The sequence below is a fragment of the Cherax quadricarinatus genome, chromosome 58, assembly GCF_038502225.1.
Source record: "Cherax quadricarinatus isolate ZL_2023a chromosome 58, ASM3850222v1, whole genome shotgun sequence".
Classification (NCBI taxonomy): domain Eukaryota; kingdom Metazoa; phylum Arthropoda; class Malacostraca; order Decapoda; family Parastacidae; genus Cherax; species Cherax quadricarinatus.
This window is the reverse complement of record NC_091349.1, coordinates 2,783,773-2,810,959: the sequence shown is the minus strand read 5'-3', so window position 1 is coordinate 2,810,959 and position 27,187 is coordinate 2,783,773. Positions and strand designations below refer to the sequence as shown.

Genomic DNA, 27,187 nt, shown 5'->3' with positions numbered 1-27,187 from the left:
TGTCCCTGTTCTTTCAGTCTTCCTTCAACTGTCCCTGTTCTTTCAGTCTTCCTTCAACTCTATCCCTGTTCTTCCAGCCTTCCTTCAACTCTGTCCCTGTTCTTCCAGCCTTCCTTCAACTCTGTCCCTGTTCTTCTAGTCTTCCTTCAACTGTCCCTCTTCCAGTCTTCCTTCAATTGTCCCTGTTCCTTCAGTCTTCCTTCAACTGTCCCTGTTCTTCCAGTCTTCCTTCAACTCTGTCCCTGTTCTTCCAGTCTTCCTTCAACTCTGTCCCTGTTCTTCCAGTCTTCCTTCAACTCTGTCACTGTTCTTATAGTCTTCCTTCAACTGTCCCTGTTCTTCCAGTCTTCCTTCAATTGTCCCTGTTCCTCCAGTCTTCCTTCAACTGTCCCTGTTCTTCCAGTCTTCCTTCAACTGTCCCTGTTCTTCCAGTCTTCCTTCAACTGTCCCTGTTCTTTCAGTCTTCCTTCAATTGTCCCTGCTCTTTCAGTTTTCCTTCAACTCTGTCCCTGTTCTTCCAGCCTTCCTTCAACTCTGTCCCTGTTCTTCCAGCCTTCCTTCAACTCTGTCCCTGTTCTTCCAAACTTCCTTCAACTGTCCCTCTTCCAGTCTTCCTTCAATTGTCCCTGTTCCTTCAGTCTTCCTTCAACTGTCCCTGTTCTTCCAGTCTTCCTTCAACTGTCCCTGTTCTTCCAGTCTTCCTTCAACTGTCCCTGTTCTTCCAGTCTTCCTTCAACTCTGTCACTGTTCTTATAGTCTTCCTTCAACTGTCCCTGTTCTTCCAGTCTTCCTTCAATTGTCCCTGTTCCTCCAGTCTTCCTTCAACTGTCCCTGTTCTTCCAGTCTTCCTTCAACTGTCCCTGTTCTTCCAGTCTTCCTTCAACTGTCCCTGTTCTTTCAGTCTTCCTTCAATTGTCCCTGTTCTTTCAGTCTTCCTTCAACTCTGTCCCTGTTCTTCCAGCCTTCCTTCAACTCTGTCCCTGTTCTTCCAGTCTTCCTTCAACTGTCCCTCTTCCAGTCTTCCTTCAATTGTCCCTGTTCCTTCAGTCTTCCTTCAACTGTCCCTGTTCTTCCATTCTTCCTTCAACTGTCCCTGTTCTTCCAGTCTTCCTTCAACTGTCCCTGTTCTTCCAGTCTTCCTTCAACTGTCCCTGTTCTTCCAGTCTTCCTTCAACTGTCCCTGTTCTTTCAGTCTTCCTTCAATTGTCTCTGTTCTTTCAGTCTTCCTTCAACTCTGTCCCTGTTCTTCCAGTCTTCCTTCAACTCTGTCCCTGTTCTTCCAGTCTTCCTTCAACTCTGTCCCTGTTCTTCCAGTCTTCCTTCAACTCTGTCCCTGTTCTTCCAGTCTTCCTTCAACTCTGTCCCTGTTCTTCCAATCTTCCTTCAACTCTGTCCCTGTTCTTCCAGTCTTCCTTCAACTCTGTCCCTGTTCTTCCAGCCTTCCTTCAACTCTATCCCAGTTCTTCCAGTCTTCCTTTAAGTCTATCCCTGTTCTGCCAGTCTTTCTTCAACTCTGTCCCTGTTCTTCCAGTCTTTCTTGAACTCTGTCCCTGTTCTTCCAGTCTTCCTTCAACTCTGTCCCTGTTCTTCTAGTCTTTCTTCAACTCTGTCCCTGTTCTTCCAGTCTTCCTTCAGCTCTGTCCCTGTTCTTCCAGCCTTCCTTCAACTCTGTCCCTGTTCTTCCAGTCTTCCTTCAACTCTGTCCCTGTTCTTCCAGCCTTCCTTCAACTCTATCCCAGTTCTTCCAGTCTTCCTTCAGCTCTGTCCCTGTTTTACCAGCCTTCCTCCAACTCCCATAGAGAGAAAATTGGTTACACATCTTGTCCCATTCATTGTATCTTTACTATAACTAACTCCCTGTATCTTCACCATCTCTTATTTATTCAAAATAATAAGTCATACTTTTGAAATGTATCATTTGTTCATTAGCTATTACTCATACTATTATAATCATAACTAAGTGCTAAACCCACAAGGGTCATATAACGCTGCTAGTCTAATTTATCTTAAGTAATCTTTAAAAACTTTATTTTGTACATACAGCATAAATAAATATAATTAATCATCGCTGGCTCCAGGCTGGTCCTACTAACTAACAGTGCTACATAAACACAAGTGTTGTTATATCTTCATTATCATAACTTCTTTTAATTTAATCAATGATCCCTGCCATAATACTCATGGTATCAGTGTTGTACGGGAAGATATCTCTGTACCATAGGTTATAATGAATAATAATTAACGAGTATGTTACAACGTATATTGAAAGTAAAATAAGGTCGGTGAGAGAGTCATGGCAGGCGGTCAGTATCGGTCCCATGGTGTAATGGTTAGCACTTTGGACTCTGAATCCAACAATCCGAGTTCGAGTCTCGGTGGGACCTGTGTTAGTTTTAGTTGATGAACTCATGATAATAATAGTTTATTAGGACATGATACGACATAGTTGTACAAGTTATTATAGTAGTTGGGTGTACATGTCAAAAGCCCCTTGTATACTGAGCATTATGGGCAGCTTAAAATTAATTAATGGAAAAGTTACAGTAAACAATTTACAATATCAAGCACAATTGAGTATTTTAAACAATGAAATTCGAACATTTCAATTTTGAAGCATTATAGTTTTACAATTTTGTAACATTACAGTGAATAATATAACAAAATGATCAATTTACTATATGTAGTGTACAATTTATTAATGAGATCAAATCAAATCAAATCAATGGTCTGTAGTGCAGTAACAGTTTATATGGTCATTAGGCGAGTTACAGTACATCTAAGAGAATGTATTGTTATATTAGTTAATGCTATAAAAACATAGTTTGATAAGGTTTCTCTAATTATACAACTAGGTTATACATTTATGAAATGTAAGTTATTCAATATTTGCATTAGATTAGATATGATAATTTATTAATCTTTGAGCATTTATTTATGGGGTCCTAAGGCTAGGGGAGTAACACAGTGAGTAATGATATTTTGAGGCAGTAGAAAGTGATGTGTTAACTATGTAGGTAAACTTAAATTAAGTACTGTGTATTTAGTTTTGGGTGAATAGGTGGTTTTTAGAAGTCTTGAATTGATATACAATGTTTCTTTGGTATTCACTGGTAATGAATTCCAAATTTTTGGGCCTTTTATATGCATTGAGTTTTTACATAGTGTGAGATGGACACTGGAAACATCAAAGAGTGATCTGTGTCTTGTGTTATGGTCGTGTGTTCTGTTAAGGTTGGTAAGGAGAAGTTTGAGGGGAGGGTTTATATCTGAGTTAGTGTTCTATGTATGTAGTAGGCACAATAATAAGTATGGATGCTTTGTATGGCGAGTAAGTTTAGACTTTTTAAATCCATTTTTACTGTACTAATTTCTTGGGCATATTTTTTATAGCTTCCTGATACAAAGTAATTACTATGTCCTGTTTATTGCTTTGGAGATATTTTAAGTAATGTGTGCAGATGCATAATTTTATAAGTAGGTTACTGAATACACTAAGAGAGTTTAACTGTTTGAGATAATGAATATCCAAGGTGCCTCTTAACTGAAAATCTTTTGATAATGTAGAACACGATATCCTGTTTTTAAATTAGAACATTATGAAAACAAGAGGCCATGCTCTCACATACATCAAGTCCTATCATAACAGCAGACACTAACTTGTGACAGACCTATCAACATAGGTGTACCACAAGGTAGTGTTCTAGGCCCCTCTAGTATTTCTCGTCTACTTCAGCTAGGCCTTTTGTGTATCCATATGCTCTTGTGCTACCGTCTACAGGATGGATATGGGGTGCACAATAAACTAGCCACTTCGGTGGCAAAATCTAATCCACTTAACGTCATCGTACCCCTCAAGGAAGGTTCCTTGATGTTGGTGAGGGGCTCTTGATTTAGGGAATTGGATCTGTGCTCCAGTTCCCCAAATTAAGCCTGAATGCCTTCCACATCCCCCCCAGGCGCTGTATAATCCTCCGGGTTTAGCGCTTCCCCCTTGATTATAATAATAATAATTAACGTCATCGTAAATTCAGATCCAGTTGTCCTCAAAAACTGTTAGTAAGGAACTCTTAAAAATATCTACTTGAATGACAAAACCAACAAATTCACACTCAGTATTGATAAGATGGTCTAGATAGTGTTTGGGAATAAAGCTACAAATATTCAGGTAAACATGAGGATAAATAATACACACATTGAAAGACAAGACGAATGAAAATTCTTAGGCATACTGTTTGACAGTTTTTTTTTTTTTTTTTTTAAGTTTAACAGCATTATGCACCTCATACTCATCCTGTGGGGAGTGGTCAAAGAACTGCAGAGATGCATAATGGGTCCAGGGAGTGACTGAACTGCAACGTTTGATAATTGAACAAGTTACAGTGGTAATGATCTATTTACATGTTTATATTTGGTCACATTCATGAGTTATTTATGCAAACATTAATTAGGTGAGTACACACACACACAGAGGGCCAGGAACTGTGAATTGACCCCTGCAACCACAGTTAGGTCAGTACACACAGGCAAACAAAAGTGGTAATGCTTTATTTACAGTGAGCAAAGTCAGGGTATTTTTCAAGAATGGTTTGTAATACGTATACCTTTGTGGATAAAATACTTTCACATTTCTGAATAAGTTGTCTCTGAATTCATTAATTTTATCCCATTCCAGTACATAACGATGCAAGGTGTGACAATTGTCCATCTGGCAAAGTTTACATTTCGTTTGGTCTGCATGATTATAATGCAAGACATAGAGCATTGGAAACTCAAAAATAGGTTTGACAAATATTTTTATTGGAGGCTGGATAGAGAAGGCCTGTTTCAATGTTCATTCTCTGTAATGTGCTTGTGTAGTATTAGCAGGAGAGACTATGTGACGGCATGTAGGAATGACAACTTGAGCAACACCTGCGTAAGATTTCGTTCGGATTTTTAACCCCGGAGGGTTAGCCACCCAGGATAACCAAAGAAAGTCAGTGCGTCATCGAGGACTGTCTAACTTATTTCCATTGGGGTCCTTAATCTTGTCCCCCAGGATGCGACCCACACCAGTCGACTAACACCCAGGTACCTATTTGCTGCTAGGTGAACAGGACAACAGGTGTAAAGAAACGTGTCGAAATGTTTCCACCCGCCGGGAATCGAACCCGGGCCCTCCGTGTGTGAAGCGGGAGCTTTAGCCACCAGGCCACCAATGATCTCATGAAATTCAGGGATGCCCAATTAGTGATCAAAGAAGCTAATTTCTGCAGACGCAAGTACCTTGACTCATCACTAATCGGTTTCTAATACAATTAAACAAAACAAAGGCAGCTTCACTATCTCTGAAGTCTTAGCAAGAATCCTCCTGAAAACAGTAAACCCTGCCATCACATAGTCTCTCCTGTTAATACTACACAAGCACATTACAGAGAATGAACATTGAAACAGGCCTTCTCTATCCAGCCTCCTATAAAAATATTTGTCTAACCTATTTTTATGTTACCCAAGTAATAGCTTTTATATCCTTTTACTCATGTGCAAATTAATTGTTCTACCATATTGTATTAGTACTACTACTACTACAACTTGTATCACTACTACTACTACAACTTGTATCACTACTACTACTACCACTAGTATTGCACCTCACTCTGAGCCTATATATAACCTCTGTGTCCATGTACTGTTTGTAACGGCTTGACAAAGCTCCTGGAGAGCGAAACGTTGCCACAATAAAAACGTCACATTAGTTGCACTTGTGTCCTTTTACTTTACATATTGTCAGTAATTCGTTGCTGCCATCTGTGTAAATCCCATCTCGTCTAAGCGGGTGTCCAATGCTGGATGTTTTCACCTTAGATTTGGCATAAGAAAAGAAGTATTTTGGGTTTCTTTCAATTTCATTTGTGGCTTTAAGTTCTTCATGAGACTCTTGTCTTCTGTAAGATTCCTTAAGCTAAAGTTTGATATTTGCTATTTCTCTGACCAATGCTTCTCTTCGTATTTTAGATATACTGGCTCCTCTCAGCAGCTCTGTGATTCTTTGCCTTCACCTGTACAGGGAGTGTCCCTCTCTTTCTAGGTTACATCTTCTCTTTCTTTTTCTTAAAGGAATGTGCCCTGCTCTGTGGCACTTAAAGGAAAGTGCCATAGAGTTAATTCTTTCCAGGCAAAGGTTTGGATCTGTATTGTTTAGGATATCTTCCCAGCTTGTTTCATTTAGGACATGGTTGACTTGTTTCCACTGTATGTTTTTGTTATCGAAGTTGAATTTGGTGTAGGCACCCTCATAACTGATCACATTTTGGCTGTCAGGAGCCTTGCACATACATGTCTGTACCTCTGTTATGTTATGATCTGAGTGTGTATTGTCTTTGATATGGTTATATTCTGTATCAGATCTTCATTGTTAGTGAAGATGAGGTCCAGTGTATTTTCCAGTCTTGTTGGTTCTTATCATTTGCTGGTTTAAGGTGAATTGGTGCAGAGATTTTATAGCTCTTTGTGTGTGTGAATTTTCATCTGAGCTGCCTACTGGGGTGATCTCTGCTAAATCATTATTTGCTACATTCCTCCATTTTAGGTTTCTCAAGTTGAAATCTCCCAGTAGCAAGATGTTTCGGGTGGACGTTGGGAGTTTTTCTAAGCAGTGGTCACTTTTCCACTTTTTCTACATAAATGGTGGAGCTCTTTCTCTTTTTATCTAAATTTGCTCACACTCCTAAGCAGTGACAGTGTATGTTTTATAGACACAAATTGTGTAATGTGAAAAAATAGATTTTGACTAATTTTACTTGTATTGTGATTATGATTTATGAAATATGAATGAGAATTGGTACTGACTATGTAAATTTGTAATATAATTTTAAAACAGAACATGTTTAAATCATTGGGTAACAAATAGTTTCCAGTACTCTGTTAATACAATAGAACAACCTCCATCTATTAAGAGTAATCTAGTCTGAAAAATAGGTATTAAAATAAACTCTCATTGTATATTAACTTAAGAGTTCCATGTACAATTGATGTATACATGTATATTCAAGCTTTGTTTTCTCTCATATTATTCACTATATCTTTTACATGATCTTTGTGGGTTTAGTGCTTAATTTTCATTGTAATAATAACAATATATGTTTTACAGGTAAGAGTGTGGAGGTATTATGCCAGATGCATTACTTTAGTTCTCTGCAACTGCCATAATTTAGTTTACACAAAACAGTGGTAAGGCCTGACATAATTTTTGTTCACTTATATTTATAGTGACTTAGTTCTTTATAAGGCATTTTATTCAACTTTTAATACATAATTGTTAGAAAATCATTATTATAAAGTTATGTCAAGACACTGGTAATAATCTTTTGAAAAATAACACTATTTTCATAAATTCAAACACATTATAAAATTAGTGAAAAATATATTAATACAATAAAATAAACAATAAATGGAATCTTTATTTGGTAACGAGTCTAGCAACTGTAGAAAGATACAGCATTAAACGTGTGCATTCATCTTCACTATGTATGTTACACTATACTACAGTGGACCCCTGTGTTTCATGATTATTCTGTTCCAGAGTCTGCCGAAAGTTGGAATTCACGAATGTCAAAACCATTTTCCCCATAAGAAATAATTGTAAATCCAATTAATCCATTCCAGACACCCAAAAGTATTAACAAAAGTTAATCTTTTTATAGATTAAATATAGATTTAAATACAGAAAAGAATGAGAAATCAAGAATAAAACAATAATAACATCACACGTACCTTTATTGAAGACTTTTGTTAGTGTATGGAAGACGGGAGGAGGGAAGAGGATGGAGAAGTTACACTATTGTTTGGAAGGGGAATTTCCTTCCATAAAGGTAGTAGGTTGGTAGACAGCAACCACCCAGGGAAGTACTACCATCCTGCCAGATGACTGTGAAACAAAAACCTGTAACTGTTTTGCATGATGGTAGGATTGCTGGTTTCTTTTTCTGTCTCATAAACACGCTAAGATAACAGGGATATCTTGCTACTCCTACTTACACTTTGGTCACACTTCACAGACACGCACATGCATATATATATATACATACATCTAGGTTTTTCTCCTTTTTCTAAATAGCTCTTGTTCTTTTTTATTTCTTCTATTGTCCATGGGGAAGTGGAAAAGAATCTTTCCTCCGTAAGCCATGCGTGTCGTATGAGGCGACTAAAATGCCGGGAGCAATGGGCTAGTAACCCCTTCTCCTGTATACAATTACTAAAAAAGAGAAGAAGAAAAACTTTATAAAACTGGGTTGCTTAAATGTGCGTGGATGTAGTGCGGATGACAAGAAACAGATGATTGCTGATGTTATGAATGAAAAGAAGTTGGATGTCCTGGCCCTAAGCGAAACAAAGCTGAAGGGGGTAGGAGAGTTTCAGTGGGGGGAAATAAATGGGATTAAATCTGGAGTATCTGAGAGAGTTAGAGCAAAGGAAGGGGTAGCAGTAATGTTAAATGATCAGTTATGGAAGGAGAAAAGAGAATATGAATGTGTAAATTCAAGAATTATGTGGATTAAAGTAAAGGTTGGATGCGAGAAGTGGGTCATAATAAGCGTGTATGCACCTGGAGAAGAGAGGAATGCAGAGGAGAGAGAGAGATTTTGGGAGATGTTAAGTGAATGTATAGGAGCCTTTGAACCAAGTGAAAGAGTAATTGTGGTAGGGGACTTGAATGCTAAAGTAGGAGAAACTTTTAGAGAGGGTGTGGTAGGTAAGTTTGGGGTGCCAGGTGTAAATGATAATGGGAGCCCTTTGATTGAACTTTGTATAGAAAGGGGTTTAGTTATAGGTAATACATATTTTAAGAAAAAGAGGATAAATAAGTATACACGATATGATGTAGGGCGAAATGACAGTAGTTTGTTGGATTATGTATTGGTAGATAAAAGACTGTTGAGTAGACTTCAGGATGTACATGTTTATAGAGGGGCCACAGATATATCAGATCACTTTCTAGTTGTAGCTACACTGAGAGTAAAAGGTAGATGGGATACAAGGAGAATAGAAGCATCAGGGAAGAGAGAGGTGAAGGTTTATAAACTAAAAGAGGAGGCAGTTAGGGTAAGATATAAACAGCTATTGGAGGATAGATGGGCTAATGAGAGCATAGGCAATGGGGTCGAAGAGGTATGGGGTAGGTTTAAAAATGTAGTGTTAGAGTGTTCAGCAGAAGTTTGTGGTTACAGGAAAGTGGGTGCAGGAGGGAAGAGGAGCGATTGGTGGAATGATGATGTAAAGAGAGTAGTAAGGGAGAAAAAGTTAGCATATGAGAAGTTTTTACAAAGTAGAAGTGATGCAAGAAGGGAAGAGTATATGGAGAAAAAGAGAGAAGTTAAGAGAGTGGTGAAGCAATGTAAAAAGAGAGCAAATGAGAGAGTGGGTGAGATGTTATCAACAAATTTTGTTGAAAATAAGAAAAAGTTTTGGAGTGAGATTAACAAGTTAAGAAAGCCTAGAGAACAAATGGATTTGTCAGTTAAAAATAGGAGAGGAGAGTTATTAAATGGAGAGTTAGAGGTATTGGGAAGATGGAGGGAATATTTTGAGGAATTGTTAAATGTTGATGAAGATAGGGAAGCTGTGATTTCGTGTATAGGGCAAGGAGGAATAACATCTTGTAGGAGTGAGGAAGAGCCAGTTGTGAGTGTGGGGGAAATTCGTGAGGCAGTAGGTAAAATGAAAGGGGGTAAGGCAGCCGGGATTGATGGGATAAAGATAGAAATGTTAAAAGCAGGTGGGGATATAGTTTTGGAGTGGTTGGTGCAATTATTTAATAAATGTATGGAAGAGGGTAAGGTACCTAGGGATTGGCAGAGAGCATGCATAGTTCCTTTGTATAAAGGCAAAGGGGATAAAAGAGAGTGCAAAAATTATAGGGGGATAAGTCTGTTGAGTGTACCTGGTAAAGTGTATGGTAGAGTTATAATTGAAAGAATTAAGAGTAAGACGGAGAATAGGATAGCAGATGAACAAGGAGGCTTTAGGAAAGGTAGGGGGTGTGTGGACCAGGTGTTTACAGTGAAACATATAAGTGAACAGTATTTAGATAAGGCTAAAGAGGTCTTTGTGGCATTTATGGATTTGGAAAAGGCGTATGACAGGGTGGATAGGGGGGCAATGTGGCAGATGTTGCAAGTGTATGGTGTAGGAGGTAGGTTACTGAAAGCAGTGAAGAGTTTTTACGAGGATAGTGAGGCTCAAGTTAGAGTATGTAGGAAAGAGTGAAATTTTTTCCCAGTAAAAGTAGGCCTAAGACAAGGATGTGTGATGTCACCGTGGTTGTTTAATATATTTATAGATGGGGTTGTAAGAGAAGTAAATGCGAGGGTCTTGGCAAGAGGCGTGGAGTTAAAAGATAAAGAATCACACACAAAGTGGGAGTTGTCACAGCTGCTCTTTGCTGATGACACTGTGCTCTTGGGAGATTCTGAAGAGAAGTTGCAGAGATTGGTGGATGAATTTGGAAGGGTGTGCAAAAGAAGAAAATTAAAGGTGAATACAGGAAAGAGTAAGGTTATGAGGATAACAAAAAGATTAGGTGATGAAAGATTGAATATCAGATTGGAGGGAGAGAGTATGGAGGAGGTGAACGTATTCAGATATTTGGGAGTGGACGTGTCAGCGGATGGGTCTATGAAAGATGAGGTGAATCATAGAATTGATGAGGGAAAAAGAGTGAGTGGTGCACTTAGGAGTCTGTGGAGACAAAGAACTTTGTCCTTGGAGGCAAAGAGGGGAATGTATGAGAGTATAGTTTTACCAACGCTCTTATATGGGTGTGAAGCGTGGGTGATGAATGTTGCAGCAAGGAGAAGGCTGGAGGCAGTGGAGATGTCATGTCTGAGGGCAATGTGTGGTGTGAATATAATGCAGAGAATTCGTAGTTTGGAAGTTAGGAGGAGGTGCGGGATTACCAAAACTGTTGTCCAGAGGGCTGAGGAAGGGTTGTTGAGGTGGTTCGGACATGTAGAGAGAATGGAGCGAAACAGAATGACTTCAAGAGTGTATCAGTCTGTAGTGGAAGGAAGGCGGGGTAGGGGTCGGCCTAGGAAGGGTTGGAGGGAGGGGGTAAAGGAGGTTTTGTGTGCGAGGGGCTTGGACTTCCAGCAGGCATGCGTGAGCGTGTTTGATAGGAGTGAATGGAGACAAATGGTTTTTAATACTTGACGTGCTGTTGGAGTGTGAGCAAAGTAACATTTATGAAGGGATTCAGGGAAACCGGCAGGCCGGACTTGAGTCCTGGAGATGGGAAGTACAGTGCCTGCACTCTGAAGGAGGGGTGTTAATGTTGCAGTTTAAAAACTGTAGTGTAAAGCACCCTTCTGGCAAGACAGTGATGGAGTGAATGATGGTGAAAGTTTTTCTTTTTCGGGCCACCCTGCCTTGGTGGGAATCGGCCAGTGTGATAATAAAAAAAAAAAAAAAAAGAGGAATCCCCTTCCATAAAGAGAGCTCTTGCAGCTCTACCCTCTACCACCCTCTACCACCATCACAGCCACTACCACCTTCTACCACCACCACTTTCGGATTTTTCTACAAACTTTTTGTTTTATTCTATCGTGTTTCTTTTCTTCTGTACCAACAAGCTGACACTAAAAGCTATCTTTGGGCCCATGGTGGCTTATTTAGCAGTTGCAAGCCCAATAAAGAATTGATTATTTTGAAATGTATCATATGAACGTGTGTGGTGATGGTCACTCATCCACAAACAATGCCACACTGACTCCTGAATGCAGTGTGGGAGCCTTTGTGTATGCCCGGCCACTCCCAGCAGCACGGACACATTCTGTACGACGGACAAATCACGAAGGAAATCACGAACCGCGAGGCTTTATTTTGGTGAAAAAAGTTGCCAAAAGTCAAAATTCACAAAGCGCGAGGCTCACGAAACTCGGGGGTCCACTGGACTTATTAAACCTCCTTTTATGTTGCACCATACTATGTATTATTATTTATGTTTCATTTTGTATATGTTACACTATACTGCTTAATTAATCTTGACTGTATATATATATTACACAGTACTATTAATTCTTCACTATGTATATGACATCATGCTACAGTACTGTGATTCATCATTCAATATATATGTTACACCATACTACTATTATTGAACTTTCACTATATATGTTACACGTGTGTGTATGTGTGTGTGTGTACTTTTAACACATCAACCATTTCCCACTGAGACAGGGTAACCCAAAAAGAAAGAAAAAACTTTCATCATCATTCAACACTTTCACCATCAATCATACACAATTACTGTCTTTGCAGAGATGCTCAGATACGACAGTTTAATGTCCCTCCAAACTACCAATATCCCAACCCTCTCCTTTAAAGTGCAGGCATTGTACTTCCCATTTCCAGGACTCGAGCCCGGTTAACCCAGTTTCCCCGAATCCTTTCACAAAATATTACCCTGCTCACACTCCAGCAGCTTGTGAAATCCCAAAAAACATTCGTTTCCATTCACTCCTATCTAACATGGTTGGTAGACAGCAACCACCCAGGGAGGTACTACCGTCCTGCCAAGTGAGTGTGAGACAGAAATCTGTAATTGTTTTACATGATGGTAGAATTGCTGGTGTCTTTTTTTCTGTCTCATAAACATGCAAGATTTCAGGTATGTTTTGCTGCATTAGATCACGCTACACATGCATGTACAAGTATACATGTATATATAAACACCTCTATGGGTTTTGTTCTATTTTCTTATTAGTTCTTGTTTATTTCCTCTTATCTCCATGGGGAAGTAGGACAGAATTCTTCCTCTGTAAGCCATGTGTGTCATAAGAGGCGACTCAAATGCCGGGAGCAAGAGGTTAGTAACCCCTTCCCCTGTATACATTACTAAATTTAAAAAGAGAAACTTTTGTTTTTCTTTTTAGGTATGGTGCACACGGGAGACTGATACTTATGATGATGTACATTTCAGCCTGACTTGGACCACTAATTACTTACATGACAAGTTAACGGTCCAAGTCTCATACATGCGGGTTACTTGTGTATGACAACTACACTTCTAAGACAACCTCAGTTACTATTACTGTTACCACTACCACTAATATTTCTGCTAATAACAAAACCACTCCAGTACTACTATTAATGCTACCACAGCTACTACCATTACTACTTCAAATATCACAATATCATAGACTCTACTACAGGTCGGCCATCACTAATCCGGCAATCAGTTATCCGTTTCCATCAGTAATCTGACACTAACTTTGGCTAGCATAATTTCAAATTTCATCATTATACTGACTCAGAAATTGTGCAGGTAGTTGTACATCCACAGCAGCAAGCCAGTGGAGGAGAAAGCAGGGATGAAAATGAGGAAGATATAGCAGAAAGAGTCTCTATTGGTAGGTTAATTAAGTGTTTTCTAGCCTAACCACTCAGTAATCCAGCACACTGATGCCGGATTAGTGATGGCCGACCTATAGTATTACTGTTGTTGTGGCTATTACACTACCACTGTTATTACCACTTTCGCTAAACAAATGTCACTACCAACACTGCAGCTACCACTACTCCCATTAATTAACTGAGTTTATGGTAATATTGGATGGTGTATACAGGTACAACACAGATGTTGTGCATACCTGTATAAAAGACATGCACTCGGGCACATGCATTCACAATTTTGAGGGTTTATTGTGTGTGCCATCCAAGCAGTGTCTGGGGAGATGTATATGTAAGAGAAGTGTGTAAGTTTAAATATGTGGATGAAGACAAAAAGGGACAGTGGAAGTTGAGCTGTGTTCTCTCTTATGTGTGACTATGACCATAATAAACTTTTTGATAATTACATACAGTACTAATATTTGAATCAGATAATTGTACCTAGAAGCATATTGTGGAATTAATTATTATTTAATCAAGTCTTCAAAAATGTTGACAGATTCTTGGATATCTGGATCAATTTTATAATCTACTCACTGTTGGAGGATAGATCACACCTCCCCCCCCCCCCCACACACACAATGCATACACCTGTATGCATGCATGCCTGCACACACATGCACACATTCACACACATACATACACATACACTTACACATTAATGCTTAGAAGTTAGGCAAAATAGACACATGTATTTTTCTCCTATTTGAAAATTTGTATTGTTATTGCCATATACTGTACTATGTGTGGCCTATTGCCATATGTCATATATGAGCTGTTGCCATGTACCATGACTGACCTCTCTCTCCTGAAGTTTACAGGCAGTGCGAGACGGACCTGGTCTCTTATTGACTGGGGCTCAAGATGACCACTTCTAACATAGGCCTCAGAAAAATCTCTCATAGTACGTATGTGAATGTGTCAAAGAACTGCATCATTCTCTTTTCTTTATTGGATTTTCCCTCATTGGAAAAATAATAAATAAGTAGAGTTTCCATGATTATAGTTTTATTACATAATAAGAGAGATTTCATGAATGAGAGATTTTTTTGAATTTTTGCCACAGTTCAGACAAATTGCCATGGACCAAAACTTATCAAAACTATCTAGTTCAAGCTTAAAGTGTTATGTTTCAGAAGGTAAGTAATGTCTGAGTCTTGCCAATAGATGAACAATATTCTGGCTGCTTGCTTTGTCACTTATAATCAGCTATAATTTTTATCAGTAATGTTACCAAGATAATTCAGCAAAATTTCAATATTATACAGAATTGAATGGAACATGATTGTACTATAAAGTGCAAGCACAAAGTGAAAATGTGACAGGGTTGTCAAAAGAATGATGCACCATCATTTTTCTATCTAAAGACAATTATTTTTTTCTTTATTCATTTAATATATACATACTGTATTCTATATGCAACAATGTATCAGTCATGATTCAGAAAATCATAATAACACAATTGCAAATGAATCGCAGAATGAGTGAGGTATAGACCAGGGGATAGCACACTGGCATGTGAGCTTTAAGACTCCTTTACCACGGGTTAAAATCCCACCCATTTTGTGATTTGTATGTCATCTTTTGTTATAGTGTCTTATATAGTGTTACAAATGATATAAGCTGCTAATTTGTTGTATAGATGAGTCTTCTGGGTGCTGCTAATTGGGAGTTCAAATGTGGGAATATTTCTCACTCTGGCTGCCAGGTGGGTCACATAAGTACTTACTCTTGTGGAATGGTGCAAAGAAAACAGCAAATGCATAAAAAATTATTTTCTTGGCTGTCACACAAATGCACTTCACATGATTAATGGAAATAAATTTCTAGCTACATACCTGTATATGCACTTTACATGGTGCATAAAAATATAACTAAATGAATAAAAATAACCAAAATGCAAGTAGTTTCCAATATTAATGAGAAATAGTTGAGTTCAAGCATAATGATAAAATAAATAAAATCTTTAAAATTTATGGATCTCTCACTTAAATTTAAAATTAGACACATCAAATAATTCTTTTAAGTAACTGGAAATGCTTAGCAAAATAAGTTTGATGGCGAGTCAGGTTTACCCTGGTTAATAAAGGTTCACTTTGTGATGTCCCATTTCTATAAGTATTTCTGTAAGTGCAACATACATTCATTGCATGTGATTGGTGTTGTTCACAAAATATACTATAGGTCTTATGATGTGGAATTTAAGTCTTAATGGCCTGACTGAGTTTAGTAGAGTAATATGGGTCTGGAAGACATCTATCACATAAAGAGGCACAAATTTGATAATAAATTCTTGAGTTCTTCAGTCAGTTTTTTCCATTGGCAAGGCATGGATAACTAGTCATTAGAGGAAATAGCCAAGTCACACTGGAAATATATTATCAGCAACAGGTAAGCTAAAGTACAGAAAGTCAGCAGTGTGTGACAGCAGCAGTCAACCACATGGAAGTTCACTTAAAATAAGCTAAGGTATTTTAAAAATGAGTCACTAAGTTGAACACACGGTTTTTCAGTCAGAATTGTGCCATTTGATGAATAATTTCAGTCAGGAAGGCAATGAAAAAGAGTTACTTATGATATTAGTTCATGAGTCAAACTGACTATTCATGTTGCCACCTAAATGTTAATAAAATTGTAGGTGTGACCATAAATAATGAGAAGTTTTGGTCAAGCATTACGTAAGTATATGGTCCAACAACCAGCCAGTCAGGCAGTCTTCAAATATTGTACATTACCACATAGTCAGTCATCCAGTCAGTCAACCAGCCAGTCAGTCTGTCATCAGACAAATCAGCCACTTAGTATCAGTCTATCTACTAAGGAGGGCCAGTCAAGATGTTGGTAAGTAAAAGGGTCATTATGAATAATGAAATCTTGGTAAGTAGTAAATATTCACTGAAAAGTCAACAGCTTCAGGAGACTGGATAAGACAATCAGTTACTTTCAGCAGGTCAGTCACACAATTGAGGAATTAATCAACTATGAAGCCAAGGCAGAATTTAAATACAAATTCAAAGTGTCAGTTTGCCTTGTAATAAATAACTTCACTTAAAATTACTGCCAAATCCACTGTTCAGTTGGTATATGACTAAAAGATAAATATCATTTACAGAATCCCTTGGCAGCTTAATATTTCATAATAAATCATAATTTCAGATTTAATACTTTAGACTCATTTTATAGAGGAATCTTAGAACTTTGAAAAATATACATTGGAGGAATTTGAAAAACTTTGAAATGAGTAAAAGTATTTAGGTAAACTTGGGAGAGTTACTTAGAAACAGTATCCAGTTGTTACACATATAGTGTAACCTACCAAGCTGAATCTTTTACTGTATAAATGTATGTTAAAGGTGGCATTTATCTAACAGGTTAAACAAGGTAGTGTTTGGCCTTACTGATACTTGTATTCGAGGGAGGGAAAACATGGTAGTGGCTGGCCTTCCTGATACTGTATTTGTATATAAGGTAGGGAAACGTGGTAGTGTGTAGCTTGATATTTTTTTTTTTTAAGGTTGGGAAACATAGTAGTGTATGGCCTTCATGGTGTTTGTATGTAAGAGGGGGAAGCATTGTAGTGTGGCCTTCCTGATACAAGTACTTGTATTTAACCCTTGAAGTGGCTGTCACATAGAACTACGTACATCATTGAGGCCAGGGGTCTCCTCATGTACTTCTACATCATGAGCTCGGCTCATTTCTTTCTTTTTGTTTCTCTTTCTCTTTTACTTTCTCTTTCTGTTTTTTAATTTCTTTTTCTTTTTCTTTCTCCTTCTTTTTTCTATTTCTTTTTCTCTTTCTTTCTCTTGTTCTTTCTTTTTCTCTTTTTCTTTCTCTTGTTCTTTCTTTTTCTCTTTTTCTTTCTCTTTCTGTTTCTCTCTATCTCTCTCTCTTTTGATTAAATATCAGTCACTAAAAAGGTCACTTATTGCACAATACACATGTTAGGTAAAAGGACACAAGCGCAACTATTGTGACATTATATTTTGGCAATGTTTTGTTCTAGAGGAGCCTTGTTAAGTCATTACACAATTTACAAGGAGCAGCAGTACAATAATGTAATTTACAAAGCATTTAACAAATGTTACACTGTGCTTTATTAACACTTTTATGATGTACATTCGTATAAGTTATAACTTATTGGCCATTCAAAGGAATGCAAAAGAAGGGTTCTTGAGCCTGGAAAGTGGTTCTGCTTTCCACTTCCTTGGATCAAATCGCATTGTCTGCCATTCCCTGTGTGCTGTATAATTTTTATGAGTTTAGTACTTCCTTTACAAAATAATATTGAGGCACTGTGGGTATAATAAGAGATTATTGTTTCAACATCTGTGGGCCTAGACTGTTTAATATCTTACCAGAAAATACCAAACACACTGCCAGAACAAGTGGAGAAGTCTTCAAAAGGAAACTCAGCAAGTTCTATACTTCAGTCAAGTCTCAGATAAACCAGGCTTGATGGATATGTGGGCCTGCTGGTTGCCAGCAGCAGCAACTTGGCTGATTAGGAAGGTACTAGATAAGCTTGGCCCAGGGCCAGGTTGCAGGAGTCAGAAAACTCTCAAAACCCATCAAAGGTGTATGAAAGGTAGGTTGGTTGAGGACAGTATCTTGGAGAGGCCTGCTGCAGCTGGCTACTGGTCTGCTGCAGCTGGCTACTGGTCTGTTCGCATCTTGGGTCTCTTTTGCTTTAGTTTTTTTTTTTTTAATTTACCCGGGTAGCTATTGGGACCTCAGAAATTTTAGCAGACTTAATATTAGCATCCATGTCTTAACTCTTACTTTGGGGTGGGAGGAGGGACAACTCCAGAAGTTGTATATAGGAGGGGCTCGTGAGTGGCAAGCTAGTTGGAAGATTGGCTAGGGGACTTGGCTTGAAGCAGCAGCATTATTATTATTTTTTATATTTGAGGGGCTTTGGGGAAGCTGATGGAATTTTGGATGCTGCAGCTTTCCCCTTGCCCCTCTCCCTGGGTGGGAGAATAGTGTAAGTTGCAGTATGTGTATGTACATGTGCATGAGTGAAGTACATTTTGTTACATAGGGTGCTGAATGACTTTTTTGGTCATCACTGCTCTCTTAAAGCTTATTTTCATCCTCCCAAGCTAGGCTTTTGACACTAAGTAATCCACAATTTAGTATTGGTACTGTACCATAGTATAATTCATAAATAGATTTCTGACAAATACATTACATGGTCCAGTACTAGGTTTCTCTACAATACCTTACCTATTACTAGGCTCCTTTACACAGTATTGTATCTATTATTAAGCTTCTATTAACATTACTTAATCATTACTAGACTCCTGTCCACAATAGCTGGTCCAGCACTAGACTTGTACCTATAATACTAGGGTGTGCAATGCTAGGCTCACACACTGCTCTTCAACCCTCCATGACTGGAATAACTGAAGTCTATGCAGCCAGACATGAAAGCTCAACTCCTCCTCCTGTAAGTGCAACGCTTCATACAAAGGTGAGCATTTTTTTTTTTGTTTGTTTTTCTTTTTAATTCATTATTAAAATACCTTATTGGGATTAAATTTAATGTATTTGCATTGAGCCTAGAGCAATATATTTCTTCCATGCCTATCCCCTTTTCAAAATTACCTTAAATATTACATTTCTTTGCTATATTCATAAAACTGCATAATTTTTTGTTCTTAAATATGTGATTGTTCTCCCTGAGCAGGGAGGGAAAAGTTAGTTATTGCATTACTTAGGGTGTTTGTTTCTTCAGTTTGGACATTAACATATTTGGTTAAGGCATATCTCATTCATTTGACAATGATATATTAATGTTAAGAGTTCTTAATGTCAGAGTATATTATAAACTTAATTATAAAATAAATATTTCGTGTACATGTGTGTATGTATACGTGTGTGTGTGTGCATACTATATATATTAATAGTAGAAATAAAACATAATTTTAAGGTAAATAAGCTGTTTGAGATAGAATGTAGAGTTGTAGTATTATGCAGCTTGGTGGTGGTGGTGAGCGAGCTTACCCAATGTTCTGGGGTTACAGTGGCAGGAGTGCCATGCGGCCGAGCACAGCTCAGGGTGGGCAGGATCAAGGGTGGAATGGATGCCAGCCCTGGAGAGTTCCCATGGCTTGTCTCCATCAGGGTAGCAGGCGCCACTGGTGGTCATTACTGTGGTGGAGCTCTCATACACCAGCGCTTCGTTCTCACTGCTGCACACTGTGTCCATAGGTATGACCTCATTTTTGTGTAATTTAGATTTTTAAACAGTATTTTCTTAGCAGTTGGCAGATAGTAAAGTTTTGAATCTAATGATAGATAGTTCTATATTTTTAGGCCTTTTATTTTTGAAGTTTTGAATCAGGTTATCAGGTTGTCTTGAACTCGATGGTTATCAGAGACATATTTATTTTTTGTATTGGGAATTTTGCTACAGCTTTGTAAGAGAAGCTTTAGGTCAGGGTTTGTATTTGTGTTAAGCACAATAGTAAGTATGGATGTCTGGGAATAAGAGTTTAATGGCAATTCAAGTACAGCCTCTCCTCACTTAGCAACGGAGTTCTGTTCCTAAGACCACATCGGTAAATAAATTTGTCGATAAGCAAGGAGCATACCATAAGGGTAGTGGGTTTGTGTCAGCCATCTTTGATATTGTTTTAATGTCACCTTTGTACCATTTATAACAGTATGTCGTTAAGTGAGGAGAGGCTGTAATTAAATTATGTATGGAAAAAAGTCAATGGCCAGAAATATGTTTCCACTGCATCTTTTTTGAGCACACTTGTAACTTTATCTCTTATGCTCACTGTGAATGCAGATAAACTTCTTGTTCACCGCTTTTGCCTATAAATTTTCCCTCTTAACCTCACCTTCTATTCTCCAATATATATGCTTTGTAATAACACATTTTTAGTACATATATTAAAAATAGTAAACATTGTATATAGATAATAATTTTTTCTTTCAATACACTGGCTGTCTTCCACCGAGGCAGGGTGACCCATTAAAAAGAAAAAACAGTTTCACCATCATTCACACATAATCACTCTCTTTGCAATGGCGTGCAAATATGACAGTTCAGATGTCACTCCAAACAGCAAATATCCCAAACCCCTCCTCTAAAGAGCAAGCATTGTACTTCTCTTCTCCAGGACTCGAATCTGTCTAACCAATTTCCCTGGATCCCTTCACAAAGTATTACCCTGTTCACACTCCAACAGCTCGTCAAGTTCCAAAAAACATTCATCGCCATTCACTCCTATCTAATATGCTCACACATGCATGCTGCATGTCCAACCCCCTTGCACACAAAACCCCTATTACCCTCTCCCTCCATCCTTTCCTAGGACAACTCCAGCACGTCCTCCCCTCCACTACAGATTTATACACCCTCCAAGTCATCCTATTTTGCTCCATCCTCTCTAAATGACCAAGCCGCCTCAACAATCCCTCCTCAGCCCTCTGAACAATACTTTTAGTAACTCCACACCTCCTCCTGATTCCCACACTACGAATTCTCTGCATGATATTTACACCACACATTGCTCTTAGACAAGACATCTCCACTGCCTCCAGCCTCCTCCTCGCTGTAGCATTTACAACCCATGCTTCACACTCATATAAGAGTGTTGGTACCACTATACGTACTCTCAAACATTCCCTTCTTTGCCTCCATGGATAATGTTTTTTGTCTCCACAGATATTTCACTGTACCACCCACCTTTTTTTCTTCATCATTTCTATGGTTTACTTCATCCTTCATAAACCCATCCGCTGACAAGTCTACTCCCAAATATCTGAACACATTCACCTCTTCCATACTCCCTCCCTTCAATGTGATATCCATTTTTTTCTTTATCTAAGTCATTTGATGCCCTGATCACCTTACTTTTATCTATGGTAGGTAAGACACATAGGCAACAGTTAGGCAACTTTATTCCGAAACATTTTGCCTACATAGTAGGCTTCTTCAGTTGAAGTACAGAAAGTAGGCAGGAGCAGTAGAAATGCAAAAACGATGTAATCAGTCCATCATCCTTGTAGATTGGAGGTTGTCAGTCCCTCAGCCTTGATAAGAGTTCTGTTCGATAGCCTGGAGCTATCTGAAGATCAAGCGACAGTGTGGAGACTTTTATATACTGTCGGAAGGAGAGGTGCAGAGTAGTAGTAGTGAGAATGTAGCCACTGAAAGGTCACGTCCCTCTCAGATCAAACAGTTCTCACTTGAAAAAGTTGTCCAAGGAGTTTTCTCTTCTGTACCTAGATGCCATTGTGTTGCAGTGTGTGACAGAGTGAATATCAAAATGGTATACAATACCGACAGGTTGGTAGGTAAGACACACAGGGAACAGTTAGGCAACTTTATTCCGAAACGTTTCGCCTACACAGTAGGCTTCTTCAGTCAAAGTACAGAAAGTAGGCAGGAGCAGTAAAGATGTGAAGACGATGTAATCAGTCCATCACCCTTGTAGTCGTAGATTGGAGGTTGTCAGTCCCTCAACCTGGAGAAGAGTTCTGTTCGATAGTCGGAATAAAGTTGCCTAACTGTTGCCTATGTGTCTTACCTACCAACCTGTCGGTATTGTATACCATTTTGATATTCACTCTTATCTATGTTTACTTTCAAATTTCTACCTTTACACACCCTCCCAAACTTCTCTTTAGAATCTCCCAAAAGCACAGTATCACAAGCAAAAAGTAACTGTAGCAACTCCCATTTTGTATTTGATTACTCAGAATTTAATCCCACCCCTCTCCCCAACACCCTAGCATTTGCTTTTGCAGCCCCATCTATAAATATGTTAACCATGGTGACATTACACATCCATAAATAATATATCAGTAGTAAATAGAATAATACATACTGCATACAGTAACTTTAATATCTAGACTGATGATAATAATAATAATAATAATAATAATAAAGAGATGATTGTGGATGTTATGAATGAGAAGAAACTGGATGTCCTGGCTTTAAGTGAAACAAAGCTGAAGGGGGTGGGAGAGTTTCAATGAAGAGGAATAAATGGGATTAGGTCAGGGGTTTCAAATAGAGTTAGAGCTAAAGAAGGAGTAGCAATAATGTTGAAGGATAAGCTATGGCAGGAAAAGAGGGACTATAAATGTATTAATTCAAGGATTATGTGGAGTAAAATAAAGATTGGATGTGAAAAGTGGGTTATAATAAGCGTGTATGCACCTGGAGAAGAGAGAAGTGTAGAGGAGAGAGAGAGATTTTGGGAAATGTTGAGTGAATGCGTGGGGAGTTTTGAATCAAGTGTGAGAGTAATGGTGGTTGGGGATTTCAATGCTAAAGTGGGTAAAAATGTTATGGAGGGAGTAGTAGGTAAATTTGGGGTGCCAGGGGTAAATGTAAATGGGGAGCCTTAAATTGAGCTATGTGTAGAAAGAGATTTGGTAATAAGTAATACATATTTTATGAAAAAGAGGATAAATAAATATACAAGGTATGATGTAGCACGTAATGAAAGTAGTTTATTAGATTATGTATTGGTGGATAAAAGGTTGATGGGTAGGCTCCAGGATGTACATGTTTATAGAGGGGCAACTGATATATCGGATCATTATTTAGTTGTAGCTACAGTAAGAGTAAGAGGTAGATGGGAAAAGAGGAAGGTGGCAACAACAAGTAAGAGGGAGGTGAAAGTGTATAAACTAAAGGAGGAGGAAGTTCGAGTGAGATATAAGCGACTATTGGCAGAAAGGTGGGCTAGTGCAAAGATGAGTAGTGGGGCAGTTGAAGAGGGTTGGAATAGTTTTAAAAATGCAGTATTAGAATGTGGGGCAGAAGTTTGTGGTTATAGGAGGGTGGGGGCAGGAGGAAAGAGGAGTGATTGGTAGAATGATGAAGTAAAGGGTGTGATAAAAGAGAAAAAGGTAGCTTATGAGAAGTTTTTACAAAGCAGAAGTGTTATAAGAAGAGCAGAGTATATGGAGAGTAAAAGAAAGGTAAAGAGAGTGGTGAGAGAGTGCAAAAGGAGAGCAGATGATAGAGTGGGAGAGGCACTGCCAAGAAATTTTAATGAAAATAAGAAAAAGTTTTGGAGTGAGTTAAACAAGTTAAGAAAGCCTAGGGAAAGTATGGATTTGTCAGTTAAAAACAGAGTAGGGGAGTTAGTAGATGGGGAGATGGAGGTATTAGGTAGATGGCGAGAATATTTTGAGGAACTTTTAAATGTTAAGGAAGAAAGAGAGGCAGTAATTTCATGCACTGGTCAGGGAGGTATACCATCTTTTAGGAGTGAAGAAGAGCAGAATGTAAGTGTGGGGGAGGTACGTGAGGCATTACGTAGAATGAAAGGGGGTAAAGCAGCTGGAACTGATGGGATCATGACAGAAATGTTAAAAGCAGGGGGGGGATATAGTGTTGGAGTGGTTGGTACTTTTGTTTAATAAATGTATGAAAGAGGGGAAGGTACCTAGGGATTGGCAGAGAGCATGTATAGTCCCTTTATATAAAGGGAAAGGGGACAAAAGAGACTGTAAAAATTATAGAGGAATAAGTTTACTGAGTATACCAGGAAAAGTGTACGGTAGGGTTATAATTGAAAGAATTAGAGGTAAGACAGAATGTAGGATTGCGGATGAGCAAGGAGGTTTCAGAGTGGGTAGGGAATGTGTAGATCAAGTGTTTACATTGAAGCATATATGTGAACAGTATTTAGATAAAGGTAGGGAAGTTTTTATTGCATTTATGGATTTAGAAAAGGCATATGATAGAGTGGATAGAGGAGCAATGTGGCAGATGTTGCAAGTATATGGAATAGGTGGTAAGTTATTAAATGCTGTAAAGAGTTTTTATGAGGTTAGTGAGGCTCAGGTTAGGGTGTGTAGAAGAGAGGGAGACTACTTTCCAGTAAAAGTAGGTCTTAGACAGGGATGTGTAATGTCACCATGGTTGTTTAATATATTTATAGATGGGGTTGTAAAGGAAGTAAATGCTAGGGTGTTCGGGAGAGGGGTGGGATTAAATTTTGGGGAATCAAATTCAGAATGGGAATTGACACAGTTACTTTTTGCTGATGATACTGTGCTTATGGGAGATTCTAAAGAAAAATTGCAAAGGTTAGTGGATGAGTTTGGGAATGTGTGTAAAGGTAGTTGAAAATGAACATAGAATAGAGTAAGGTGATGAGGGTATCAAATGATTTAGATAAAGAAAAATTGGATATCAAATTGGGGAGGAGGAGTATGGAAGAAGTGAATGTTTTCAGATAATTGGGAGTTGACGTGTCAGCGGATGGATTTATGAAGGATGAGGTTAATCATAGAATTGATGAGGGAAAAAAGGTGAGTGGTGCGTTGAGGTATATGTGGAGTCAAAAAACGTTATCTATGGAGGCAAAGAAGGGAATGTATGAAAGTATAGTAGTACCAACACTCTTATATGGGTGTGAAGCTTGGGTGGTAAATGCAGCAGCGAGGAGATGGTTGGAGGCAGTGGAGATGTCCTGTTTAAGGGCAATGTGTGGTGTAAATATTATGCAGAAAATTCGGAGTGTGGAAATTAGGAAAAGGTGTGGAGTTAATAAAAGTATTAGTCAGAGAGCAGAAGAGGGGTTGTTGAGGTGGTTTGGTCATTTAGAGAGAATGGATCAAAGTAGAATGACATGGAAAGCATATAAATCTATAGGGGAAGGAAGGTGGGGTAGGGGTCGTCCTCGAAAGGGTTGGAGAGAGGGGGTAAAGGAGGTTTTGTGGGCAAGAGGCTTGGACTTCCAGCAAGCGTGCACGAGCGTGTTAGATAGGAGTGAATGGAGACGAATGGTACTTGGGACCTGACGATCTGTTGGAGTGTGAGCAGGGTAATATTTAGTGAAGGGATTCAGGGAAACCGGTTATTTTCATATAGTCGGACTTGAGTCCTGGAAATGGGAAGTACAATGCCTGCACTTTAAAGGAGGGGTTTGGGATATTGGCAGTTTGGAGGGATATGTTGTGTATCTTTATATGTGTATGCTTCTAAACTGTTGTATTCTGAGCACCTCTGCAAAAACAGTGATAATGTGTGAGTGTGGTGAAAGTGTTGAATGATGCTGAAAGTATTTTCTTTTTGGGGATTTTCTTTCTCTTTTTGGGTCACCCTGCCTCGGTGGGAGACGGCCGACTTGTTGAAAAAAAAAAAAAGTCTTAGCATCTTTTCTTGATCTGTCTTGAATTTTAATTGTTCTCTTCTTTTGTCTGACCTGTGTTAACAATTTGTGACTTGTGTTGATGTCAACAGGAACAGTGCTAAGTATGTGGTTGCTGTGGCTGGAGAACATGACCTCAGTTCCCCTAATAATGGACACAGACAAGTGCTACGAGTCAAAGAAATCATCTCCCACTCTGAGTTCTCCAAGGTTAACTCAAGATTCAAATTCAAGTTTATTTACACTTTGATTTTTTTTTTTTTCAATAAACCGGCTATATCCCACCAAGGCAGGGTGGCCCAAAAAGAAAAACGAAATGGATACCTGTAATTGTTTTACATGATGGTAGGATTGCTGGTGTCTTTTTTTCTGTCTCATAAACATGCAAGATTTCAGGTACGTCTTGCTACTTCTACTTACACTTAGGCCACACTACACATACATGTACAAGTGTATATATACACACCCCTCTGGGCTTTCTTCTATTTTCTTTCTAGTTCTTGTTCTTATTTATTTCCTCTTATCTCCATGGGGAAGTGGAACAGAATTCTTCCTCCGTAAGCCATGCATGTTGTAAGAGACAACTAAAATGCCAGAAGCAAGGGCCTAGTAATCCCTTCTCCTGTATAAATTACTAAATTTAAAAAGAGAAACTTTCGTTTTTCTTGTTGGGCCACCCTGCCTTGGTGGGATATGGCCGGTTTGTTGAAAAAAAAAATAATGTTGTTTATATAGAAATGAGTGACAGTTGAATGCATGTAGAAAGCTCATGGTTATACAGAGCATTTTGGGCAAGCTTAAGACTACAAGGGCAATAAGCATTACATGTATGTGGATAACTAAAGTGTAATGAACATGTCAGTGCTTAATAATAACCCACATGGAGACACACTCAGAAGATTAATTGATCTGTATACATATTTCAGTCCCCTTCTGGGATCCTCTTCAGCAGCTGCTGAGTTTTAGGATACACTATGGGTCCAATCCCCGCCCATTCCATGTTTGTTTTTTGGGGCTATAAAACATTAACCATAGGACACCTGCACATATGAATAATTGCATGAACCTTGCCCTAGTTGCAGTACACCAGCATTGTAAATTACAAGCCGATTGGATGAGGCCTTCTCATTTTATAAATAAAATAAACTTGAAACTGGAGGAAAACAAAAATTCTGGCAACAACCTAGAGGTACTCTTTCAACAATACCAAATAGTAATTTAGTGTGTAAAGTTTTACTTTATTTTAATTTACTTGTGTTAGCTAGTATTTCATTGTGAAATAAAAAGGATTAGAAAAATTAATTGCCCCAAAAAATGTTTTACAATAAAATTTTGGTTTTAGGATTGACATGAAGATTTAAGATTGTTTCTTGATATAGGCATTGTTTTAAGTTGAATGAGATAATTACTTGATGTAGTTATTGTTTGAGACTGAAGAAGGTTGGTGTGTTGCAGCGCTACATCAACGACATAGCACTTCTGGAGCTGGTTGAGGATGCTCTCTGGAACAAGTATGTTCAACCTGTATGTCTTCCTGACCTCAACACTGATGGTGTCACTGATGCCCTTAATGTCACCGTTGCTGGATGGGGCATGACCGATGAGGCTTCTAATGGTATGCCTCC

General features: G+C 38.5%; 1 protein-coding gene and 1 non-coding gene across 3 annotated transcripts in view; both read left to right on the top strand.

Moving 5' to 3' along the window:
- LOC128698055 (trypsin-1) overlaps window positions 1–27,187 on the top strand; it is a 65,827-nt gene that overhangs the window by 35,111 nt on the left and 3,529 nt on the right. Inside the window, exons 2-6 of one of the 2 annotated variants that reach the window (XM_070097510.1) lie at window positions 7,130–7,850; window positions 11,449–18,901; window positions 19,455–19,641; window positions 25,655–25,772; window positions 27,018–27,177. In XM_070097510.1, the coding sequence (XP_069953611.1) occupies window positions 19,511–19,641; window positions 25,655–25,772; window positions 27,018–27,177 (409 nt within the window). In that variant the 5' untranslated portion in view covers window positions 7,130–7,850; window positions 11,449–18,901; window positions 19,455–19,510. Of the gene's footprint in view, window positions 1–7,129; window positions 7,851–11,448; window positions 19,642–25,654; window positions 25,773–27,017; window positions 27,178–27,187 lie in introns of both variants that reach the window. The other variant, XM_053790117.2, reaches the window with a different exon arrangement.
- Window positions 2,313–2,384, top strand: TRNAQ-CUG (transfer RNA glutamine (anticodon CUG)). Its single transcript has one exon. It is a non-coding gene; the product is annotated as a tRNA-Gln (tRNA).